At 46.2% G+C, this 26,077-nt stretch overlaps 1 protein-coding gene across 8 annotated transcripts in view; it reads right to left on the bottom strand.

The window, feature by feature from the left end:
* Positions 1-26,077, bottom strand: part of VGLL4 (vestigial like family member 4) — a 149,397-nt gene that overhangs the window by 31,185 nt on the left and 92,135 nt on the right. For 7 of the 8 annotated variants that reach the window (XM_045579183.1, XM_045579185.1, XM_045579184.1 and 4 more), the window contains one exon: positions 8,124-8,313. The exons of the other annotated variant lie outside the window; for it this stretch is intronic. In XM_045579183.1, the coding sequence (XP_045435139.1) occupies positions 8,124-8,313 (190 nt within the window). The remainder of the gene's footprint in view (positions 1-8,123; positions 8,314-26,077) is intronic. 8 annotated transcript variants of the gene reach the window in all.

Raw genomic sequence — 26,077 nt, forward strand, 5'->3', positions numbered from 1 at the left:
AAAACACCTGCGTGTCTGTCACACACAGATGTGCCCGTCCCACACCCCGGGAGCAGCCGGCTTCACTCCCATCCTGTCCGAGCTGCCCCCAGGCAGAGCCCCCCGCCCGTGAAGCCGTGCTCAGGTCACACCTCCCTTCACTCAAGACCCAGCCTCCCTTCTCGTTTAGGTAAACGCACATACCTGCCGTTCAATCCCTACTTAACAATATATCGGTGTATGAGTTAGTTACTTAGGAGCACTAACATTCAGGCTCTAAAATAGCCTCTTAAAATATCCCGGTGGGAGTACTTTGTAAGACTGTGTGTGTGAAAGCAGAGAAGAATAGAGATCAGGACGAAAACTGCCCAAGTTTGGACGACGCCAGGAAGGATGTGGGAGAAAAAGAGAAAGCACACAGTCTGAGGGATTCTATTTCAAGAGTGTTTGATTTGTGAAATCTGGAAAGGGGCGGGGGGCGGGGGGAGGGAGGGAGCAAAGTTTAAAACACTTCAGTTTGGATCTTTTACACGAATGTTACTATTGTGCCACTAACTTAAAATTGGGTCAGATATTTTCAACAAGAACTGAAATGTTTTAAAAAGCCCTTTCCTGAGCCGAAAGGAAACCCTTGCTTGTCCCTGCAGGGTTCTTGCCCAGCCAGTCACCCTGTCCAGCCTCTTCAGAGGAAACAGAACAACAGCGCCTCCTCCCACCATCTCTGAAGGGAACCCTCACTGCGCTGGGAGGCCCTCCCCGGCACCGCACCTTTATTACCGACGGCCTTCACCACCTCGTGTCCCTCCGCCTCTCACCTACAACGCAAACGTGCCCTGAGAGTCCTTCAACAGCAGGTCTTCCAAAAGGGTACGGCTCAGTTAGGACCTGTATCAAACGATTCGTGGCATCTGGATACATATGCGATTGATGCCAATGTAACGAGGTCACTGAGAGTGCTGGCTCTAGCAGCAGCCAGCCTGGGTCTCGAGTCCTGGCTCTGGCACCTGCTAGCTAGCCGTGTGACCTTGAACAAGTTACAGAACCACTCTGAGCCTCTGTAACAGAGGGGTAACAATGGCATCCACATCACAGGGCTGTGAGGATCCGATGAGATCACGCTCATGAAGCATCTGCACACTAACGCTCAATGTTCAGTCGCTATCGTTAGTGACGTTTTGACACAATGGCTGTCGTGACTCCCTGGATCCCGGGATCCCGATCCATCGCCATTCTCGGTGCTGAGAAGACAATTGCTCGGAGGCTTATGTAGACCTGAGCATGGCAGTCACATGGCTCCATCTACAAAGATGCATTCCTGTGTAGAGCCCCCGCTGAGTCAAGGAACTAAAATAATGGTAACTTTTCCATTTCGTCTGGGCTTGGTTTCCATGTGAAATGAGAAATTGCTTCCTCCACTTCCATAGAGTTTGCAGAATAAGGGGTCTCTCGGTAAGTATGTCCACATACATCCAAACCAAAGGTACTAAAGAGACCTAAGACTATAACAGAGTCGCCACAGGGAGTGCGACCATGCTGCCAGGGGTTGTTATCAAACATCAGTATCAGGGATACCATATGCTACAGACACTCCCGAACTCTTATACAAAACCAGTTTTGTGTTTGTCTGTCTTCCCACTTTTTCTACTCAGCCTTATGGAGGGAAATTGAAATGACAAGGGCCAAGGGGGGCAGGAGGGGAGGACTAAGATTCAGGGTGAAGGGAAGAAGGCGGGAAAGGAGAAAGAGGAAGAAAGAAGTCTCAGAGGAGGAGCAAGGGAAACGGAAGACCCCGAGACTGGGTAATGCACTCAAGGACAAACCAGAGTTGGCTTCGTGGGATTTGAGAAAAAAAACTTCAAAGGAACGGCCGCAGAAGCAAAGACAACAGCCACGGTCACGTCTCACACCAGGACCGGCTTCCAAAGGAGCAGCACCGGCGAGAGGAGGTGATGTTTTCCTTCGCTGGCCCCTCCTCCCTCAGCAGCTGGTTACCGCACGAGGCCCGTGACCACGGCTTTGATCCCAGTGGGAGCGGATGGGTTCTGCCCTGTTCTGGGGTCAGGGGCAACTACTCTGCAAATGGACACCACTGATCAAAAGGACGATGCCTCCTGCAACTGGAACCTGAGCCCCGAGAGCACATGCTCTGGATGGTGGGTGCAATTCAAGGCAACACCTGTGCCACGTGGGGGCCCTTCGGCTGGCCAAGGGGCATGCTAAATATACGACGTCCATCTTGATGTGCACGCAGGACTGTAATGGGTCAGCCACAGCCGTGGCACAATCAAATGACCATGGATTTGGGTGCCTCACACAGTAGGGTTAATCGCAGCTCCACCACTTTGGACATATCCTCCTCTTGATTTCTACTTCTGCAAATAGAGCTTTACACACACCTAAAAGGGACACCTTTACGGTGAGGGCTGAAGGAGAGAATACATTTAGTGTCTAGCGCAGCGCCCGTATATACTGTCTAAAAACTCAATATATATTCCTTCTGTTCTGTGACAGGTGACTGAGTAGACCGCGCAATCCCCCGGCCCTGCTCCAAACGTGCACGCACAACACAAAACTGATGGTCACCTTAGACTGTATTCTTCAGCACACAACTCTTCCTGGGTTCTACCAGCCAAGCCGTCTCAGAAAAGTCTCAAAACCAATGTGAATTCAGCATGCTATTAGACTACATCAACTGTTAAGTCTTTAAGAGTGTTTACTGTAGTACCAAAACACAAGACATTACAAAAGCACCAGGTTGTCCACTGCAATATTCGATTATAAGATATGGGTGATTACGGAAGTGTCTACACAGAGGGGCTGGCTCAGTGACCGCTGGCACACACACGCAGTGGAGTGCTCTGCAGCGGTGAACAGGGATGAGGAACGGGCGGGAAACGATTTCCACAACATAATGGCGACTGGAAACCCCGAAGCTCCAGTAAGTGTACGAAGTGTAAGAACGAAGGGGAAATGAGAAGTCACTCATGTGTCTGCTTGCTTCAACAACAACAACAAACACACAAAAATGTCATCACCTACAGGGGCAAGAACAGAAGAAGTGGAAGCGATAGGGAAGAGAATAAAATTCCTTTAAGTCCTTTTTAATACAGTTTCCACGCTCCCCTCAACCCAGGTTCACGGAGCTATAAACGAAGTACCGTGGACATTTAAGGGTATGCAAGCATAGTGATGGACATGTACTGCGGAATGCAATTCTGAGTTTTAGAAGCATGTTAATGTTTTACATACTCAAAAACCGAAACGAAATCAACAGTAAGGATGAAAATGTCTGCAAGGAAACAGAAACAAATGAACCCATATACACTGAGTGGCCAGATTATTATGATCTCTGAACACATAATAATCTGGCCACTTGCTGTATATCCTATATAAGAAAAGGCTAATATGCAAATTGCCCCCTCGACCAGGAGTTCGACCGGCGGGCAGGCCGGCTGGCCAACCACCCGATGTCCCCTTCCCTTGGCCAGGCTGGCTGGATCCCACCCATGCACAAATTCATGCATTGGGCCTCTAATACACACATGTACACACACACACACACACACACACACACACACACCCTGAGTGGCCAGGTTATTATGCATTCAGAGCTGGTAATAATCTGGCCACTCAGTGTATATGTTGATGAACATGACAGCCCTGAGAGGTGGGGAGGAGAAGCACTTTTGAAGTTGGTATTCTGGCCATTTTCCCTCTGCACAGAGGAGAAAGAACTGCCTACAAACCTCGAGCTATTTTCGGTAGTTAAGTCTTTGGAAGTGGTGTAAAGACGTAAATGAGTTGATCACTCCGATGCTCTTGGGAACCAGGGAGATCGGAATGTGAATGGGGAGGAAGAGGAAGAACCCCTTGAAACAGGCTTAGCATGGAGTGTTAACATGAACCTTTTCCTGGCTCTTCCCACGAAAAGGGTCAGAGATACTGCTGCTCAATGGAACTTCCTGTGACAGTACAAGGGCCCCCTGTGTGCTCTGTCCAATATGGTGCCACTAGCCACCCGCGGCTGCTGAGCTAGAAATGTGGCTAGTGCAACAGAGGAACTGAAAAAAATCTTTCTTATTTTAAAAGCAAGTTGCCACATGCAGCCAGTGGCTACCATTAGACAACCCAAACCTATAGGCAGTGACACGACAAGAACACCTCGCACCCGGATCCTGGCTTCTAAATACTGCTCCCCGCTAAAAGGAACAGGGGCCCTGGAGAAATGGCTGGTGCCATGGCTTACAAGATGAGCATTTGGTTTGCCAGAAAATAAGAAAGTGCTCCAAAAAAGAGAGAGAGAGAGAGAGAGAGAGAGAGAGAGAGAGAGAGAGAGAGAGAGAGAGAGAGGTAGCAAGCACACAAGAGCCCATTGAAGGGACTCAGACTTGCCAAATCAAGGTCAGCGACAACTCTCTGAATAGAGGAGGAATCCATGAGTCTAAATGAAAAACAGATGGAAGGAGACAAGGAGAGCTCTTCCTTACCAAAACATAGTGCGTATCAAGCTCACAGGAAATAATGTACCCACTGACAGTTCCCTGAAGAGCCCCACCTCTGCCCGCCTCCCATCCACCACCACGGCCGGCCTTGGGCCTTACCCCACTGTCTAAGTGGCAGATAGAGTAATTTTCAACTTCCAAAAACAAGGCATTCATGTTCTTAACAGTTTTCTTAGAAAACAAACCAAAATATAAAATAAAATAAATAAATACCCTAAAATATATTTATCTGGGTCACCCATATCCTATCAACAAGAAATTTAATAGAGAGTGCCAAGCTCTAGTTGGTTTGGCTCAGTGGATAGAGCGCTGGTCTTCGGACTTAAGGGTCCCAAGTTCAACTCCAGTCAGGGACAGATGCAGGGTTGCAGGCTTGATCCCCAGTGGGGAGCATGCAAGAGGCAGCCAATCTATGATTCTCATCATTGATGTTTCTACCTCTCTCCCTCTCCCTTTCTCCCTGAAATCAATAAAAAAATACAGTGTGTGTGTGTGTGTGTGTGTGTGTATGTATGTGTGTGTGTGTGTGTGTGTGTGTGTGTGTGTATATATAATATATATATATATATATATTTTTTTTTAAACAAGTGCCAAGGACCCAGGTTTATAAAGGGCTGAAAACAGAGTCCAGAAATTCTCAATATCCGCGTTCTAGAGAAAAACTAAGGAAACCTCTCTTCTCTCTCCTCCCCCCCAAGTCAGATCAGATGACATGTAATCATACTCTCTGTGGCTTCTGAGTCTGGCTCAGAGCCACGCGACGTCTCCAACGTGACGGTTATAATGAAACGCAGCCAAAGCGAGCATCTTTAGACCCTCGTAGCTGGCTGCCGCGACTGTTTCTCAACAACGCCTTCCTCCAGACTGCGATTTCTTTGGTGATCAAGTAACCAAATACATTGAAGAAGATAAAGAGCAGAAATCACTTCGTAACCTCCTTAAACAAATATACTACACCATTCTTTTCCAAATAAACATGAATCTCTCGATGTATTATTGAAAACACCCTAGACCATAAATAAAAAGGAGGGAACATGCTATCCCTCCAACAGTAAACATTTCACCAAGTCAAACAACAGGACTTCCTAAGTATAATACTATGTATGCAACATGGAGAGAAAGAGAGAGATCCGGCCGTCTTTTCCATTGCCCTGCCCTTCGGCTCTTAGAAAACACAATTCGAAATACTGGTAATGTTAGTGAAGGGAATACCTACCACACGGGTGACATCAGAAGGAACTGACCACACACAGATCACATATTCCTTCTTAGGGCCAGGAGTTTGGGTTTGGGGGCAGGGGAGGAGTGTGCGTCTGCTCTGTTCCTATTATCGTAAGCCTGCATGATGACGTCCCCTGTGAGTTGCACATGAAATCTTGCAATTCTATTTTTATTAGTTACACTTCACTTACAACGTCATCACAGGCCTGCGCTTCAAGGACATAGTGTAACCACCCAAGGAATTACAAAACCGTTTTCTGAATGCTGTAATAGTCCAATGGTGTTGGTAACAACTAACGCTGGGTGCTCACCGCCTGCCAGGCACTGCAGTAAGCACTCACAATCAACCTGTGACAGGAGCTACAATTGCTCCCGCCAAAAGAGAAAGCTGGGATTTTTATTTTTTTTTTGAACCCAGAGTTTCTTATTAAAATGCGGCACTCTCAAACGTTCGATTCACCATAATGGTATTCCTATTCTCCAACATCGGTACCAGTATCTCAATAATGGACTTGTTATTAAAAATAACAGCTGCATCAACTGGGGATTAGACTGTGCCAAACGCCTTACAAATGTTAACTCCAATGCTCACAGTAGGTCTAGACACAAACTATTACCATTGCTACCTTACAAAGAAGGCTATTGGGCCCAGATATATTAAGTCCAAGGCCCCACAGCTGGTTAAAAGTGCCAGATTCGGATTTAAACGAAGGCATGTGTGATCCTAAAACATACTATGTCAGGGCTGTCTCATCCCTCCTTATTTGGGTTTTGGGTGGGGGGGGACATGAGAGACGACAACCCTCATAACAAAAGAATAAACTCCAAAGAGCTGCGCCCGGACCGACCTTATAAGCCGGTGGGCGGGTCTGCGAGAGCTCCTTGTTTTGCACTGCCTCGTTGCTGGATTCCTTCCCGATTGATTGTAGCAAATTCCAGGGCTCCAGGCTGCAAGCTCAGCCTCTCACCCTGTGGAGATTTACTGGAGGATAAATACCTCTGTCAGTGGGTCTTATGACTGCACACAACAGTCCCGGCGGCTGGAATGCGTGGAATGCGAGGCCTGCTGGCGCTGAGGCAGCAGAGGGCTGCTGGCGTTATCGGCCACCTAACTGCGCAAGGCCTCCTCCTCCAATGAGGCAGCGGGAACGCGCTGACCGAGCCTCGTGTTCCTGCCAGAAATGGCAGCATCCTCGGATACCGGAACCAGGGGAAATGGAGCATCCTGAATCACTACGGAACAGTAGCGCATGCGTGGGAAGAGGGAAAGCCATATTCACCCGGATCACCCAGAGAGGCTCCTTCCAATAACCAGGGCGGCCTCCCGCCTCTGCCAAGATCCCCAACTCTGACCGCACCGACCGGCGAACGCGATTGCCAGAGCAGACTTTCCCAGGCAGCTCGGGGGTGTCTCCAAGTCCTGAGGACACGTGGAAGAGAGCATTCCGCTTCTTTTCACGGCAGGCACGGGTCAGAGGACAGAGCCAGGGGAAGCCGGGGTGCAGCGCACAGAGAGGCAAGCTGTGTTCCAAAGAAAAGCGTGGTCCGTGTGGCTCAGACTCAGAGAGCTTTCATCCCAACCCCTTCGTGTCACCCAGAAGGAAACCGAGGCCCAGGGCGTGGTAGCAGCACACGCTGTGACGGAAGAGAGGGCCAGTGGCAGATGGAGGACTAGCACCCAGACCTCAGTCCCAAGGGCTACAACAGGCTCACGCATCGCATGGGATACACAGCCCTTCCCTCGCTGCGGGGAGATTCCAAGCGTACGAGAATTCAGACGTCTCCACTGTCCCCTTCTGCTCCGGGGCTAACTTCTCCTCCCGTGTCCCTGGCACATGACAACATCCACCAAAGGCGGACTCTCCTGACGACCGTCCGTACTAGTGCAGGCGACAAGAGGCAGCCTTTTAAGACAACCACCCCAAGAAGCGGTAACTTCCTTAACACCCGCACAGAAAACACACGAATGGTCCGATCCCTAAGCCAGAGGGACATAAGATGTCTCTCCGTGAGTTATTAAAATATAATTTTTAAAATATATTTTATTGATTTTTTTTTTTTTTTTTTTTTTTACAGAGAGAAAGAGAGAGGGATAGAGAGTTAGAAACATCCATGAGAGAGAATCATCGATCAGCTGCCTCTTGCACACGCCCTACTGGGGATGTGCCCGCAACCAAGGTGCATGCCCCTGACTGGAATCGAACCTGGGACCTCTCCGTCCGCAGGCCGACGCTCTATCCACTGAGCCAAACCGGTTTCGGCTCCGTGAGTTATTAAAATGGGTTTACTACCCGCTCCTGGCAGATGGGCCATTATTCATCCTTCCCTCCGCTGCCGACACAAAGGTGCAAGAGAAATGCGGCCCTGGCGTCAGGGGCACCGGCCCGAATCAGAGCCCACACTTCCGGACGGGGGACTTACAGATGGGGGTTGAAGATGCGGCTGATCTTGGAAGCATGGTCGTTTTCACAGTCCAGGTCGTCGTCCCCGGGCTCCATGCCGAACTTCCTCTTGCTGGGGCTGATGGGTGGGGGGCCCGTGCGGTGGCTGGTGAGGGCGGATGCCACAGGGATGGTCTGCATCCTGGGTTCTCCCCGGAGGGCAGCTTCACCTACGCAAGAGGAACGATGTAGTCACTGGGCAGCAGGAGGAGAAACGTCCCTGCCTCAGCCCCCCGCTCCCCGCTCCCCGCCCACCCGCCCGGCCCCTTGCAAAACTACTCCCAGTGGAAAGTTTTTGGCAACGCGAGAAGGAACCTTGCCATTCTCAGAACATGGTCTGAGCATAAGGTTAGCTGCCAAGCGTGAGGCGTTTTGCATAAACGTGGTTTTTCTAGCACAATAACTCTTCCCTCCAACCCCCAGCTTTACTGTGACATTAGCTAAGTTTAAGGTGTACAAAATGTGCTGATTTGATACTTATATATGGCAAAACGTTTGCCACCACAGAGTTAGCTAACACCTCCATCACCTCACGTAACTGCCATTTCTTCAATAACTCTTCAGGGTAAAGTTTAAAATTAAAAGTTGCAATAAAGTAACGGGGGGGGAGGGGGGGGAATGGACCATAAACCACCTCTGAAGTTAATTTAAAACATGAAATGACTTTTGATTTATGGGCATTTGGCTCCATACCTCTAAAAGAATGACCTAACACAGGGTTCACTGGAACACGATACCAAATTCACTTTTCTTACTCATTACATTTTTATTGTATTTTTGGTAGGTTATTTTTTTAAGAATGAGGAAAATTTATGGGTTAATGATTCACACATATGCCCAAAAAGTTACCAGAAATAGAAATGCGCTGTTTAATGAGAAATAAACATTTTATTTTTAGCGTATACTAAAAATGGCATGTTAAAAATACTATGATTATTATCAGCACATTTTGGGCGTACAATTATTCACAAGATTAATTCACAGGTACAGTTCTCAAAACGTGTTTCCAAAGTCAGACACTCAAGTTCAAGTTCACATCTCGATCTGATTCGACATCTTAATGTTTGTCACTCCCATTCTAAAAAGGCTGTGCGTTCAGTAAAAACTCTCTGCCTATGAACTGAAATAAGCATCACTGTTTATATGCTTATAATAAAGGTGTATACCTTCTAAATTTATAAACAATAATAATTACTTTAAGAGAAAACTTTAAGCTTTCTGAGTCAAAAGGGGGGAGAGGGACCTACACTTTTCACAAATAATATCCTTTTTGTGGTGCTATTCGTATTGGTCTCTCAGGCCTGACCAGTTGGGTTTGCACTTGGTCACACTCGGAGAGTAATATTAGGATAAAGTCAACTTCATCTGAGACCTTGTGGTACCTAAGAAAGGCAATCTTTGTTTGCCACCACTAATTTTCATATCATCACAGATGTGTGGACGGTCTTAACAGTCGTTTGCTTCATACACATATGACAAATATGATTTTGTGAGGGCAAGGAGCGAGGAAAAAAACCTTCTGAATGTTTACCAGGAAAAATAAAAATTTTGCCAATTTAGTCAACCAAGATATAAACTAGCAAATATACAGTGACCCGTAATACACCTCCAGTAAGGATTTCTTTTTGGGATTTTGGCCCCAATGCAAACTGGAACTTTCCATTTTAAATGAAATATCTTTTAAAACACACACACACACACACACACACACACACACACACACAGGGCCTAGGCTGGCCTGCTCCTCTCAGAAATCCAGTAGGATTTTGGTTGACCTCTACTTCCAATTTAGTAATTTTGGTTTAAACAAACAAACAAGCAAACAGAGCAGTGCTAACACGGATGCCTTGATAAATCAGAAATATTCTTTCCCAACACGGCCCTCTTTCTTATACTTGCCTCCTCCCCAGGGAGGGGAGGAGTTTCGGGGTACAGCGTCTGTAGCCCTGCTAACTCTTGGAGGAGTCCCTGATGATACCCCCAGGAACTCAGCCATTGCAAATCAAACCTCGTCACCAGGCCAGAGCCACCACGCCCTCCGCCCAGTGTTTCTCCACATCCTTGGCAGGACGCGGGGATAAGGAGTGCTCGGGCTCCATGCAGACCCCTGGGATCTGGGAGCCATTTCATCAGATGCCAGATGTGTGGCAACAGCAGTTGCCATGGAAAACCACCATCACAGCAACAAATTCAAATCGCTCCAAAAAAGGAAGAGTCACTCATCACACAGCATACACTATTCCACGAAAAGCAAAACTCTTGGGGTAAGGACAACATTCCGGTCCACTCTCCAATTTTCACCCAGTGCTCACATTACAAGTTCACCGAGTTGATGCACTGCTTATCTGTAACACTAAGGCGCTGGTGTCTGGCGGGAAAGTCCACAGGGATACCCTGAAAACACTGGAGATTTCTGAACTGGGGGCGGGGGGGGGAGACACGACACGACAGACCCACAAGAAGCCATCACTGGTCCTTCTCCCGGATGGACTGCAACCTAGCTCTACCAGACCCCACAGAGATGATGGGACAGGCGTGTTGATGGCACCAGAAGAGGCCTTGTGCATGCAGATTCACCGAGACACACACACTGGGTTCTGCTGCCCTCGTTCAATATTACGCAAGTAATAATTTCTTAGTCAACACTGGTTGCTTGGGGAATTACAGGGCTGTGAACCACAAGTGTAAAATGGTGCTGCTGTTATGGAAACAGCTAGGCAGTTCCTCAAAGGTTAAACGTACATTTACCCTTTGACCCAGCAATTCCACTCCTAGATGAAATGCTCCCAAGAAAAATGAAAATGGTCTTTCACCAAAACACACACACACACACACACACACACACACACACACACAAAAACAAAATACACGTATAATATACGAGTGTTCATAGCAGCATTATTCATAATAGCCAAAAACCCAAATGTCCAGCAACTGAAGAATGTGGTATCCTACCTAATAAAAGAATAATATGCAAATTAACCATCACTCCGCTATACCCACAAGCCACGCCCACCAGCCAATCAGAGCAAGTATGCAAATAAACCCAACCAAGATGGCTACAGCCACAGAGAGCAGGAGGGAGGCTTAGGTTTCCCAGGCCATGGAGGAAGCCAAGCTTTCCGCCTGCCCTTGCCTACCTAAGCCTCCACTCAAGGCTACAAAGTTTCAATTATAGAAGATACAAAAGAAATGGCTGCCAACCACCGCACGGAGCAAGCAGGAAGCTTGGCTCCACTCCAGATTACAAAGTTTCAATTGTAAAAGATAAATAAATTCCAAATACCAGGGCCTCTGCTTGGGTCACCAGGGGGCGTGGCTGGCCTGCAAACCACCATAGGCCCCTCGCCTAGGCCGCCCCACGCCCCAAAGAAATCCCCACCCTGATCTGGGACATCCTTCAGGGCAAACCAGCTGACCCCCACCCATGCACCAGGCCTCTATCCTATCTAATAAAAGAGTAATATGCAGATGGACCATCACTCCAACACACATGGCTGCTCCCATGTGGTCAAAGATCCTGCCCTCATGTGGACACAAGATGGCCACCACAAGATGGCCTGCAAGGGAGAGCAGCTGGGGGCAATCAAGCCTGCAGGAGAGGGCAGGTAGGGGTGACCAGGCCGGCAGAGGAGGGAAGTTGGGGGCAAACAGGCTGGCAGGGGAGCAGTTAAGCATCAATGAGGCTGGCATGGGAGTGGTTAGGGTGATCAGGCTGGCAGGCAGAAGTGGTTAGGGGCAATCAGGAAGGCAGGCAGGTGAGCAGTTGGGAGCCAGCAGTTGGACATCCCTGGAGGGGTCCCAGATTGGAGAGGGCGCAGGCTAGGCTGAGGGACACTCCCTGGTCCATGCACGAATTTCGTGCACTGGGCCTCTAGTATCCATATAAAACAATATTGTGTAGCCATAAAAAGGAATGAAGTACAGATTCATGCTACCACAGTTTGGAAAACAGTTTGCTATGTGGAAGAAGCCAGACACCAAAGGCCATGCAGTTCTAATTCTATTTAGATGAAATGTCCAGAACAGGCAAATCCAAAAAGACAAAAAATAGATTAGTGTGATTGCTCAGGGCCTGGGAGAAGGGGAACTAGAAAGTAGCTGCTAATGAGTACCGGGTTTTACGGGGGGAGATGATGAAAATGTTCTAAGACTGATTGTGGTGAAGGCTGCACAACTCCATGAACATACATAGAACCACTGGATTGCATACATTAAATGGGCCCATTATATGGTATGTGAATGGCATCTCAACAAAGTAGCTTCCCTTTCCCCCCATCACCCAAATATGTTATCAATGGACGACAGAAAACCCCTTTTCTCTCAGGTTTCTCACACTTAACTGTTAAATAAGGACAAGCGCCCACTAATTTTCCCTGAAATAAAAAGAAACCTTTTGTTATGACAGCTCTATCTCTCTACTCTGTTACAGTCAGATAAGTCCGAGCTCAGTTTCCAATCAGACGGAGGCGGAGTGCCTGTTACATGGTGAAGGCTGTGCAAAGTGCTGTCAGAAAAACGAATGGGGACATTTACCCAGACCCTGAGCACAGCAGAGGAGGGGGAAAATGCACACCAAAGGAACTTATCTTGGGGGTATTGAAGACTTTTTTCTTTTACACTGGTGTATACTCTCAATTTCACAATGGCTTGGCACTTGAAAAAGGAAAAAAAGATTATCTTTTTTTTTTCAAGAATAAACAGAAGAAAGGAGATTTGAGCTGCCTGAGTAACCCAGTATTTTAAGTATCTCTAGTAAGCTTAGCTACAATAGTCAATTTAACTTTTTGAAAAATTTACGGTTATGACAAAAGAAGTTTAATTTTTTTAAATGTGTTTGGCATTTTCATCTCGGTGTGTTAGTGAAAGGAAAATGCCTAATAGATACAAAAAATTACGAAAAATGGTGACAATTCTAATATATGAACTAAAAATAGTGCTTAACTTTTTCTCCCAACTGAGGAGGAGCAAAGATTGTGGCCCAAGATGTCACAAGAATCAACACATATTAACTTCAATTTTAAAAAATTTTAACCCAGAGAAACAAAAAAGAAAATCACCTAGCTTTATAATGTGCTACGTAACAATTTGGGAGAAATAGTACAAGGAAATTCTTTCAAAGTCAGATGGAGAAGATGGAATATGTAGCCTGGTTTCAGAATGCTGTCATTACCATGGTTAATAATACAGCGAAGACTGAAGTTTGTCTGACACCCAACTGGCATATGGTACTAGGCAGGACTGCTTGTCTCAGTGAAATATAAAATAATGGTTTGGCCAAAATCGGTTTGGCTCGGTGGATGGAGCATTGGCCTGGGGACTGGAGGGTCCCGGGTTCGATTCCAGTCGGGGACATGTACCTTGGTTGCGAACACATCCCAGTGGGGGGGTGCAGAAGGCAACTGATCGGTCATTCTCTCTCATTGATGTTTCTAGCTCTCTGTCCCTCTCTCTTCCTCTCTGTGAAAAATCAATAAAAAATTTTTTAAAAAGTAATAATGGTTCATCTTAGACTGGATGCAAAAATGGAATCTAACTGGAAGGTCCTCAAAATAGCACTCACCTCCTCAGCCTCAGTTTCTCCATTTGTGAGTGGCTCCATCTGAGCACCTTGAACGCCTAACCGGCTCTAAAAGTCTAGGTTCTCCATAATGTACATCTTCCAAAGTTAAGTCTAACTTTCCTTGCTAATTGAAAAATGCTAAACTTCTACAGGACACACTTTATAAATGTAAGGGGGGGAAATACTGAGACAATGAAATAGTCTTAACTAAAAATTTACCTCATCATTAAAGGAGATGTCATGAAACATCTAGGGCACTTCTCGTTCCCAGTGCTGCAACTTCATTCTTGTAGTATTCAAATACTACGAGAAAGTTGTGTGTGTCAGCTGAAACCAGAGATGGAGAGAACCTGGTCCCACAAAATGCAGATCCGGCTTCCATACAACTGAATAATGGAGACCAAGACCTTCGGCGTGGAGGTGAGGCCACTGACTTGGCTTCAGGGGGATTAACGGGACGCGAGGGGGAAGCAGAAATAGCATTCTGTGTCTCCGGGCTCCCCACCACAGCGCCTCTGCACCCCCTCGGGGCCACCGGCCAGGCGAGAGGATCCGTGGCTGCGTCTCAGGCTGTGACATGACTCAGGAGAAATTAATCTCAGCAATGGCATTTACTGTCGTTTGATGAAGGTTAGTCAAACAGCACAAGGCTGAAATGCCAACGTCCTGCATTCATTACAACTGTACTAAAGAGGATCCTAACACGGTAAGGGTAGGTTTTCCACAGAAACCTCTATGCCTTACCCAACGGAGAGTTTCCTGCCACGATTTTAATCTATGCTGTGTCCGAGACGCGACGTCCTCCTCCCCTCCCCACCCTGTTTATCGTGTCTGAACCTAAATCAAAGCAGCAAAACCACAGCGCGGTCCCGTTCCCCCCCCCCCCCCCCCCCCGGCCAGCCTCCCAGCTACGCGGATGTCTCCTGTCTGACCACAGCCCGCAGCGAGCAGGCTGACGTCACCCTCCTGGCAAGAGAGCACCCTGATAACACAGCTCTAACGTTTCCTGGCCCAGCTCGCATCGCACAGGCTCAGGACCGCGCGGGGCAAGGAGCCCTGGCGGCCAGGGCTTGCTCCTTTTCTTCTCAAATAATACTTTTTTGTCTCGCGGACTGGCAGCTGGGGAGAAGACAGTGAAGTCAACCTCTTTCAAGCAGTTCTGCTGGTGGCTATCCCCGTTCTGGTGAACATTCTTCTTTCCTCTCCTTTTCTTTTTGCACAAGGAGGGCTGTGAGGCAACAGGATGAGACCCGGGCGAGCCAGCAGAGATAAAAGCTGTGACGTAGTGTCTGCCAGCGGTACGAGGACTGCACACGATTCTAAACTCAGGGCCCGAGCGCCCTTTCCCGTCAGCCCTGGGGTGCAAGTGCCATCCCCACTGTCCCTCTCAGCAGCCCCAGACTCACAGCTCTAACCCTGCAGAGCCAGATCTTGCATCTGGAGTTCAAACCTCAGCAGAAGGTCACTCCGGCCCTGTGGGCCAGGCGGGGCAGGGGAGGCCAAGCCCAGACCCCTGACTGAGCTTGGTTTTTGAGCAGATCAGAGCTGGGGCTTTCTTTAGAACAACAATGAGGTTGTTCACAAACACACACACACACACACACACAAAATCCAACTTTGTAATGCTGGCTGCTTATAATATAATTAAGGATAACAATAACACAGTAAAAACCTGTGCAGTTGAAATGTGCCATTTTAATTAGAATTTCAAGTAATCCAAATAATCCCATAAATATTACACTCTAAGTTTCCCTGCATCTTGTATTAAATATTTTATTTTAAAAGCCATTTTCCCTCACTACAGCCCAATAAGGGCAGAGAGGAAGACTAACTCCCATTTGGCAGCTAAGGAAACGAGCGTTTCAAGAATTAGTGAATTGCTCAAGGTCACAAAGCTGATTAAATAGAAGAGCAGGAAGGAGAAAAGTGACATTTAGATTTTCCAGTTTTTATATTCTTTCTAGTGGTGCAGGAGCTTTTTTACAGGAAGGGAAGAGAAATGAAGGGAAGGAAGGAGGAGAGAGAGGAAGAAATGTGGTAGGAAGAAAAGTAGGAGAAAGAGAAGGGAGGGAGAAAGGAAGAGAGAGATGAAGGTAAAGGGATTGTTATGAGTGGAACTATCTCCCCCCAAAATTCATATGCAGTCCTAACCCCAGTACCTCAGAATGTGACAATATTTGGAGATAGGGTACCCAAAGAAGTGATTAGGGTTAAATGGAGTTATTAGGATGGGCTCTAGTCCAACATGAGTGGTATCCTAATAAGAAAAGGAGATTAGGCCCTAGCTGGTTTGGCTCAGTGGACAGAGCATCATCAGCCTGAGGACTGAAAAGTCCCAGGTTCAATTCAAGTCAAGGGCACATGCCCGAGTTTCGGGCTCAATCCCCAGTGGGGGGTGTGCAGGAGGCAGCCGATCAAAGATTCTTTCTCATCATTGATGTTTCTATCTCGCTCTCACTCTCCCTTCCTCTCTGAAATCAACAAAAAATAAAGAGAAAAGGAGATTAAGACACAGACAGATGAGAAGAGAGACTATGTGAACATGAAGACAGTCATCTAACAAGCCTCCAGAACGGTGAGAATAAGAGTCTGTGGTTTAAGCAGCCCAGCCTGCCAGGTTATTGTGTGATGACAGCCACGCTAACAGAAGAGGAAGGGAGGGGCAGCAGGAGGGGAGCACAGGCCTGAAACCCAGTCTGACTCAAAGGATAAAGCTCTTCACTTTGCTTTGGGACCAAACAGCTCCCAACTCGGGTCCACCCTGACAAGCCTAGTGCAGTGGGCCGGGTCACAATGAAGCAATCTGACGCATGGAGGCCACTTCTGAAGTAGAAACTGCCAAGAGGGGAGGAGACCAATGGATCAGCACTAAAAGCAAGTGGGCTTTTTGGCCCAGCACCAGGGAAAGTGCAGAGACTCATGCTGTGCCTCAGGGGATAAAGAAGGCACAGATGAGGGGGAGGGTCCCTAGGAACCAGGCTGGGGTCTCCCTAAAACTGCAGCTCAGCACATCCAGGTGGCAGGCACCTACTCCCAGACATGCCCAAGGGTGGATGATGTCATCACAGTCCCTACTCATTTTCAATATCTATAATTCTACAGGGGCAAGAGGGAAAAGGGTAAAAACAATAATCCCAAAGAAGCAGTCTGTAACCCTTCATTATCCATGCCAAATATACACTAAAATGCTTTAAAAAGTTAAATATCTGAGTATCAAAAAGCACTCATTAAAAGCCTTTAAAAGTAAATTTAAAATTGCTATGTTCACATCCCTATATTGCTAAATCATTTAATTAGCACATTCTACATTACCTGAAATAATTTTTTTGTGTTCAGTGTTTTAAAAAAAAAAAGTCCCTAAAAATCACATTTGCCCTGCTGAATTCACTTTATAACTGAACTGTCCCTTCAAAGATTATGCAATACTAATCTGGGTGAAACTGTAAGAGGACTCAAATCAATGTCTTACTATCCATATCATTTCAGTTTAAAGAGAAACTCAGGCACCCAGCAGTGACTGAGCGAGGCTGAAGACCAGCAGATCTCAGTGACAGGCTGGGTGCCAGTTTCAGAAACCATAACGGGGATTCACACAGATTAAACACCTGCCTGGGTCCTCAGTTTCCTGAGCCAGATCTAACAACCACACCAGCTGCCAATTCTCAGTCCTCCAACCCCAGGCTGGTGGTGACGGGCTGCGGAGGGTTCCCAGTAGATCAGGGATGCTGAGTCTCGCAGCACAGCCCTGCTCTCGCCGTACTGGGGCAGATGGATAAACGATCTGTCTGGGTATGACATCAGCACGGGGTAGCTCATGTCCTCACTGTGTCCCTTCCTGAGGCCTCAGCACTGACACGTCACCCATGAGCCCGAAGAAGGTAAAAGCAGCTCGAGAACCTTGAACGCCAAGTGCATAGAACCCTCCATGGAAAAAGACACTTGAGCAGAAACTGGTATGGCTCTCCGGTAGAGTGTCGGTCTGCAGACTGAAAGGTCCCAGGTTTGATTCCGGTCAAGGGCATGTACATTGGTTGCAGGCACATCCCCAGTAGGAGGTGTGCAAGAGGCAGCTGGTCGATGTTTCTTTCTCATCGACGTTTCTAGCTCTCTATCTCTCTCCCTTCCTCTCTGTAAAAAAAAAATCAATAAAATATATATTTTTTTAAAAAAAGAAAGAAAAAGAAAAAGACACTGGAAGCCTGTCAGACATGCTTCACGCTATCTACTTGCAAATCTACTTCTCGAACATGTTACTGCTGTCGAGAACGAAGAGAATTATGAAATCAACGTGTCTGCAGATGGAATTGGAATCCGGCACTTTGCTAGGGGGCTCAACTTCCTCTCTGGTTAGACCTTGTTACAGATGTTTAGAAGTAATCTCTGAGCGATGCTCCATCTAACCTCTCTACCAGTGGAGTCACCTTCCCCGGGATTCCGGGTGCCACGAGGCAGAGCTGGGGGAAATGGCATCACCTCTTCAAAGCATGAGGGAAAATACCAGAGACATTCTCTGTAAGCTCGTGCAGCAGGTTCAACATCTAAGGTAACGTGATGGGAACCGTATCGTCAAAACACTCCTTAATTAAAGGGAATTCTGCAGGGTATGACTGGACCAGGGACCTACCCTGGGACAGCTGGGTCTTAGAATCAGTCACTGTCCAATGGAGAAGGAGGGGAAAGAGAACTTGAGGAGTGGAAGGAGAGATTGGAAAATTAAAATTTCCTTCCTCTGATCTTCTGTAACACTCCAAACCTCTAGAATGGACTTACCACAGCCTGTGTGGTCACAGCTATCCAATGGGTCTGCTCATCTTGGTGACATCTAGCATTTGGTGTGTGTTGGGGGGCGGAAGGGGGAGTGGGGGTGGATCGCCCATAGCCTTGTCTCCGCAATCCTGACCACACTCGCCCAGGGCAGAGGATCGGGGCAGGAAGTGGGCTCTGCAATCACAAAAAAAGGTGTGATCTTGCCAAGTCTCTTTCTTCATCCCTCTTGAGCCTCTATTTCTTCATCTACCTTGAGGGATTTTTATGAGAACCAATGAAAACTTACACAAAATTCCTAGAGCGGGTGATTTTTTTTATTACACTAATTACTGAAATCCATTCGTTGATACGACTCCCATTTAGAGGATGCAATTGCAGGGGCAAAGGGAACTTCTCCAAATGTGGTTCCCGCTACTCAGGAGAGCTCCTCTCCTCTAATAAACTTAGCACATAGACAGTTTCCACCGACTAATCTAAAAGGTCAGGGGAGACAGTGCCAAGGAGCATGGGTCAGTAAGCATTCCAAATCCGCTCCACAAAGAGCCAGCAGGATGATCTCGGGGCCGCTACCTGACTTCCTAAGACCATTCCCACGTGTGTGAACATTCACACCGTGGCCCTGAGCTAGCGCAAGGATTAAACAAGAAATCTGGCTCCGTGCCCAGTGATCAATAAGCCAGTGCCCCCTTCCCCAGGTACACACGCTCAACTCTCAATTCATTCACCTTTCTCCCCATTAGGAGAGAAATTCTGAAATCCTCCTGGTCAATTCGTACTCTTCTCAACTTTCAAAAACCCAACCCAAAGATGTCATTGCTGCCACTCTGGATGCTCTGTATTGGGCTGAGCTGGCTGGCAGAGTCCCAGGGCCATGCTCACACTGAGCACCTCCAACTCAAAAACTGCAGACTCCTGGGCAATACTTACACGCTTGCTATGACCTCTCCAAATATTAATAGGCCATCTTGTTCTCTGCAATATATTCTAGCCCAGACCCTGAGGAGTAAGACAAGGTACTCGGGAACGAATTCAAAATTCATACGCAACCCGGCATATGAACTGCGGAAGGCCATGTCCAAGCCTTCTTATTCCGAATACGAAATCTCCTCATCAGCTCCAAACCTCCGACAACAGGAATGGGCAGGTGGCTGGGATGTGACAAACACTCTAAGTCAACTATCTCGCTGTGCTATTGAACAACGGGTGCGCTATGGACTGCATTAACTCACTGTACTACATAACACGGCCGAACATACCGTTTCATGAAGGCCCAGGGTGAATTTTCCAAGGATTAAAACAGGACACAAAGTTCAAAGACCCCACAATTCTGAGAGGGTGAAAGTAGCATTAAGAGCTCAACCAAGCACACACAATTCAAGTGGCCTGCCAACCAGGAAGACTGATAAAATGAGTGACGTAAAGGAAGGTTTTGTAAACTTTATCACTGAATGAGCTGTAAGTACCAAAGTAAAGAATTTTATTTTACCCAGCCTTTTACTTCAAAGAAAAAAGAAGAAAAAAACTACTAAAAATGTGAATGAACAAAGAGCATCCCTTTGAATCCATTTGTCAGTTAATTTGCACACTCAAACTTTTTGGCTATAATCACTATAACTTTTCAAAGCAACCTGTCGATATATTTCACTCCCAACGATTTCAACAGGTCTCCTAAGAGCAAGCCATTCTCCTTATAGCCACAATACGATTAACAGACCAGGAAGATTAAAACTGACACACTGTCCCTAATACCCAAGACATTTTCAAATTTCCCCATCTGAGCTATTTCTTTTGTGGGGATGTGACACGTTGGGGGAATCCAGCATCCAATTAAGAATTACGTACTCCTCAATGTAGTTGTGATGTCTCTTCAATTTTCTGTGACCTAAAGAAACATATTCTATCTTTTTTCCTTACCTGAAATCGATATTTTTAAATAATCCAGACCAAGGAGCTGTCCTACAATTTTTGGTGGTCTGATCACATCCTCATGAGGAGATCCAAGTTGAATGTTTTTGGCAAAAAACACTACGGAGGTGATGCTGTGCACACCTCAGGGTATCACATTAGAAGGCACCACATCCAGTGCTGGTGAAACAGCCTGATCACCTGGTTAAGGTGGTGCCCACAGGTTTCTCTAGGATAAAAAAAAGTAACCTTTTCCCTCTCATAGTAATAATATGGGGCTGTGCATCTTTTTTTTATCATCACTCAATCTCTTGCTCATTTATTAAGCATTGTTTGGTTACTATGCAAGAGACTAGAGCTAAGCTGAATAAAACATAACACTCCTTATTACAAATCAGCACAACATTTGGGACACAACATTTTTATATAAAAGACAGTAAGAGAAAAAAATAAGAAAACACCCAATGTGATTAGGGACAAACTTATACTCTTCCTGGAATAAAGCAAGTCCTCAATAAATATCTGTTCAATAAGTGACCTGTATGGTTTGGGCAAATAAAAACTATTGACACTAATTAACCATCCTTTCAATTATTCCTTCTCACCTTGAGCAGACAGTCTTCCAACAGTCACCCAGCCTCTTACCATGAGAGATTCAAGTCCCTGATGGACTGGATTGCTGGAGTAAATATAAAACTTCTCAACCTAGTAGTCTAGACAGCGGCTGCCAACCCATGGTCTATGGACCACTGGTGGTCCACGAGGTCCGAAAGGTTGGCAATGGTTGGTCTAGCCCAGTGGTCGACAAACTCGTTACTCAGCAGAGCCAAATATCAACAGTACAACGATTGAAATTTCTTTTGAGAGCCACATTTTTTAAAGTTAAACTTCTTCTAACGCCACTTCTTCAAAATAGACTCGCCCAGGCCCTGGTAGTTTGTGGAAAAGCAGCAAGTGGCTCGAGAGCGGCAGTTTGCCAACCACAGGTCTAGACCTCCATCTCTTCAGCCTTGGGTCCATCTTCCAGTCTTCACACTCCTCCCAGACTCCGCGGTTCACTCATCCTGGGAATGCTCTGCTGTCTCCCCTCATGTTAACGCCCATGCAAAACATCCCCTCACCTTCAGGTCTGCGCTGCAGTGCAAGTCCTACCTTCTTCATCAAATCCTTCTTTGGCAAGTCAGCATTCCTTGGTCTTCACGACCTTAAAATATTTATAAGCCTTATTGTCTGCATCGAACACTCTTATCATGTCACCTAGCTGTGAGCACTGTTTACAAACATTTTGACAAAGCTGATAAGCCAACAGGCCACTTCATGGACCTAGGTTCCAGGGGACAAACTGCTTTTCTTTGCTCTGAAAGCTGCCACCCACACTCTCTTCTTGAGATGGTCCTCACCCTAAAAGGATAGTTAAGCAGAACTTGTTAACCTTGCCAAGTCATCCTAGAAAAGGACACACAGATTTTTATTTTAAAGGCTAATTGCTAATGGTTGAATACAGCCCCATTTAAAGAAGGTCTGAGATTAGGACCAGCAGAAGAGGGGATGTGGTTCAGCCAAAAGCATGGTAGTGCCTGCTATGTTTGTAGGACAATAAAAGAAACGAAAGAAAACAAAATGATGTTTGAGATCTGGTCTCTGCCTCAGTTTAGTGCCAGGAGTAGTGATAAGTCATGGGGATAAATAAAGAAAAACATGATAAATTCCAAAATAAAAGAAATGCTCTTTAAATGGGAGAAGTATATAATTATGTGAATCACATAACAACAAAAAAATCATCCAACAACAACCACAAAAAAATCATTAAACACCACAAAGAGCTTTTGCTTATATAGGTTATGCCTATCAATAATTACTACATTAGGAATTTAAATGGAGACAAGTGTTCAAATATTAATTAATTTGAAAATAAAATAAACTCATTACATTAAAAAAAAAAGCAGCAGCTATGGGCATTTTTGTATGAGGAAGTCACTCTAATAATAGTCAGGAGTGGGATTGGAAAGATAGGTAAGTTTTGAACACTTGGAAATAGTGGGTCTGGGCATTCTAGGTGGGGACAATTGTATGAATAAATGAAGAGAGCAACAATGACATCATGTGTGTATGAGATCACTCTAAGTGAGACAAAGGGCTTATTTCTTCTAGTTGTAAAGAGCTGAATAAACAGATAGGTGGGTCCGATAATAAAGGGCTTTGAACTCAGGCAGAGCCATTTAGACGTGTGCTAGGCAACTGATAGGGAGCCATTATAAGTGTTGACACAACTAAAGCTAAGCTTCAGAGAAAGGTGGTCTAAGGACACAGTGCCGTGACTGAGATGGACACACCTGAGCTGGGACAGGGCCGTGACCCCTGTGCAAGGGGGGTGAGGTTCAGAAATGTTTATATTTTCAAGGGTAGAGAAGAGAGAGACAAACCCAAGAAACATTTAGGGAAGATCAGAGAACTGAAAACATGTTTCAGTGAGTATGGCCACCTGACCTTTTTAAAACAGGCCATCCTCCTCTTCCTAAGAATTCTTGGCTGATCTTTTCTTCTTTATAAGTTGAGAAACTATAAAATCGAAAAAGCCAATTAGCTACCACTGTTTCTAGCTTATCAATACGTACGAGGGAAGATAAAGACCGAGTTAGCAGTATAGCTCCATTAGGTTAACCAAATGAACTCTATATCCAAATTTATTAATGTCAGTTGACATCTTTAATATTCTAATAAGACAAATTTTATTCTTGGAGAAAATCTCAGTACACCAAAACTCATTTCCTTTAAATAAATACTGATGTCTGTTGTTTTAGTGGCATGGGTTGTGCTAAGAGCTTTCAGTTATTTATGATTAATTGACATTTATTCAATAGATATTTCCTGGTTAACATCTGAATTGTTAAGAACAAATATCAAATACCTCAAATAATAATACATACAGAAGAAAACTTCTGAACAGTGATTTAAAACATACTCAAAATCTACTGTTAAAATAAACCAATTCTAAAAAATTATAAGATGACATTCTTCATTAAATTGGTGCCAAGCATATATAGTTGAGAGTTTTTCACAGTATGCAGTATATTTTGGAATCCTATTATGAATACATTTTATTCAATAACTGTAGTTTACATAAGCTATTATTAAAAGATGTTTGCAATCCCCAACCCATAACTAAGAGACTACTGGAACAGAAGTCTAAAAACATACTGACTAGCTTGAAAGAAGATTAAAACATTTTTTGGAGATTTGCTGGAGAGGCAAACAGCTAATTTTATCTATGGATAAGAGTATTTAATATCAAAATATATTTTTATTTCATACTATAGCCAGGTGCATGAAATTCATGCATGGGGAGCAGAGGGGGAGGGCCTCAGCCTGGCCTGCATACTCTCCAATTAGCTACCACTGTTTCTAGCTTATCAATATGTATGAGGGAAGATAAATCCCTTGGGGATTGTCCAACTGCTGGTTTATAGGGCCTAAACCAGCAGTCAGACATCCCTCTTGCAATCCAGGACCACTGGCTCCTTACCGCTTGCCTGCCTGCCAGCCTGCCTGATCACCCCTAACCACCTCTGCCTGCTGGCATGATGCCCCCAACTGCTCCCCTGCCTGCCTGACCGCCTCTAACCACTTCTGCTTATCAGCCTGATTGCCCCTATCCACTCCCCTGCTGGCCTGATCGTCCCCTAATTGCCCTCCCTTGCTGGCATGATCACCCCTAACTGCTCTCCCCTGCTGGTCTGATCACCCCTAACTGCCTCTGCCTCGGCCCCCACCACCATGGCTTTGTCCGGAAGACATCCAGTCTAATTAGCATATTACCCTTTTATTAGTATAGATTAGTAAAAGTGTGCAGAATAACCAAAGAATATGTAAATCTGTGAGTTGCTTTTTTGAGCTACTGCAAATTTATTCCCCAGATTTTAAAATTAATTGGGAACCTTAAGATTCTCATGCAAAAATTCTATTCAGTCAAGAACTCAACCTTACCAAGCTCCAAGAAAAGAGATTATTAAATAACAGACTAAGAAGTCATAAAACTTAATCTGAAAACAAGTACTCCACTGGCATGTAGAATCTGGTGTGTTTCCAAAACACAATACATCCTTAAGATGTTGAGAAGTTTCATATGCCCATGTGAAGGGGGTTCCCCAAATCATATGTCAACCATTTAAAATAATGGGGGAGGGGTGTGTTGCTCCTCTTTTATTTCTGCTTCTCTCGATTCTTCCTTTTCAAGTTTACGTTACCCAGTGAGCAAATTTTATCAATGAGCAGCCAGGAAGGGTGTATTTACTTAAGATATGAAGGACAAACAACCTTGTGCTCGCTCATGAAAGTTGTGGCTGTTTGGGGGTCCACTTCAGGTCTTTCCTCACCTCCAAGTGACTCATTACGAAGCCAAAAGAGGAGAGGAAAATTGAGCTGATCAAAAGCCCGGCTGTCATTAAGTGGAAATGATGGGAGATGAAAGGCCTGCCCTCCACTTCAAAGGCGGAGCTGCGCCCGCTGAGCCACAGCGAGTCCTGGCTCTCAGGGTGGACGGCAGCGTGACGGGCTGCGTGGCATTCCTCGGGCCGGTTATGTGCACGCTCACGGTGCAAGACAGAAACGCAAGGACAGACACAGACTCAAACGTCTTCCTTCTAGTTGTCAAGAGCGAATAACCCCACCTTATAAAGTGGCACACATCATCTCCACACTTGCAAAAAATGACAAAGCTTAACAAGGTTCAAAGGCTGCTGAGGAAGCTGGCATCACTGAAACAGGGTACAATTATATTTAAACAGTCCCCCTTACGCCCCTTATGTGTAATGAGATCCATCTTAATTATGGGAGAGCCTGGGGGTAGCCGTCACTCTTCCTCCCCAGCAGTTTATTCATGATGGAGGTGAGGGACCCCCACATGTGCCTGAGGCTTTAGGGAGAATGGAGCTGGTGGAGAGCCAGGAGTAGGGTGGGAGGAAGAGTGGGGAAACCAAGTCCTTTGTTATTCCACAAGAGTCCCCTCGGACCCACCCTGCCATTCCCCGTGTCCATCCTCACATCCATACCCCACACACACGGAAGCTCCTTCAGGCAGTAAAGATTTCACATCACAGGGGGCCCTTCGGTCATTGAGTCTAATCTCCTTCCTCAACAGACCCCCCTGGAATGGCTGTAAGAGGGGTAAATGCACGTACACGCCCCACCCCACTCCCTTTGGCACCTGGAACAACCTTGCCTATATAGTTCGGACCAAACGGGAAGTTTTTCAGGGAATTTACAGCCCACCCTCTCCCCCCCTCCCCCCCCTCCGCCTCGCCACCCCCAGTTCCCTGTAATTTACTGTTAGTAATGGAAATACAGAGGAAGCAAAGAGGAAGGGGTCACCCTTTGTACCTGAAATTAATCATCAGGACGATGGGTAACACACTGGAGCACAGATTTGGTGCCGGGACATGTTCCAAATACTCTATATACATGAATATGTGTCATCCTCTAATTACCTATGAAGTCTCATTTTACCGAGAAGGAAATAGAGGCCAGAAGTGGCTTAGCACGATTTGCCTAAGGCCCCACACCATTCAGAGAGGCTTAATGGAGCAGATCGCGCTCCAGATGAGCCTCGAAGGATGGGCGGGAGTCTGCCAGGGAGCAAACGCTGCAGGCCAAGGAGCCATGGGTGCCGGGTGGTGGGAACCAGCAGGGCAGCCCTGGGTCCC

This window comes from Pipistrellus kuhlii, unplaced genomic scaffold (genome assembly GCF_014108245.1).
Source record: "Pipistrellus kuhlii isolate mPipKuh1 unplaced genomic scaffold, mPipKuh1.p scaffold_m20_p_11, whole genome shotgun sequence".
Lineage (NCBI taxonomy): Eukaryota > Metazoa > Chordata > Mammalia > Chiroptera > Vespertilionidae > Pipistrellus > Pipistrellus kuhlii.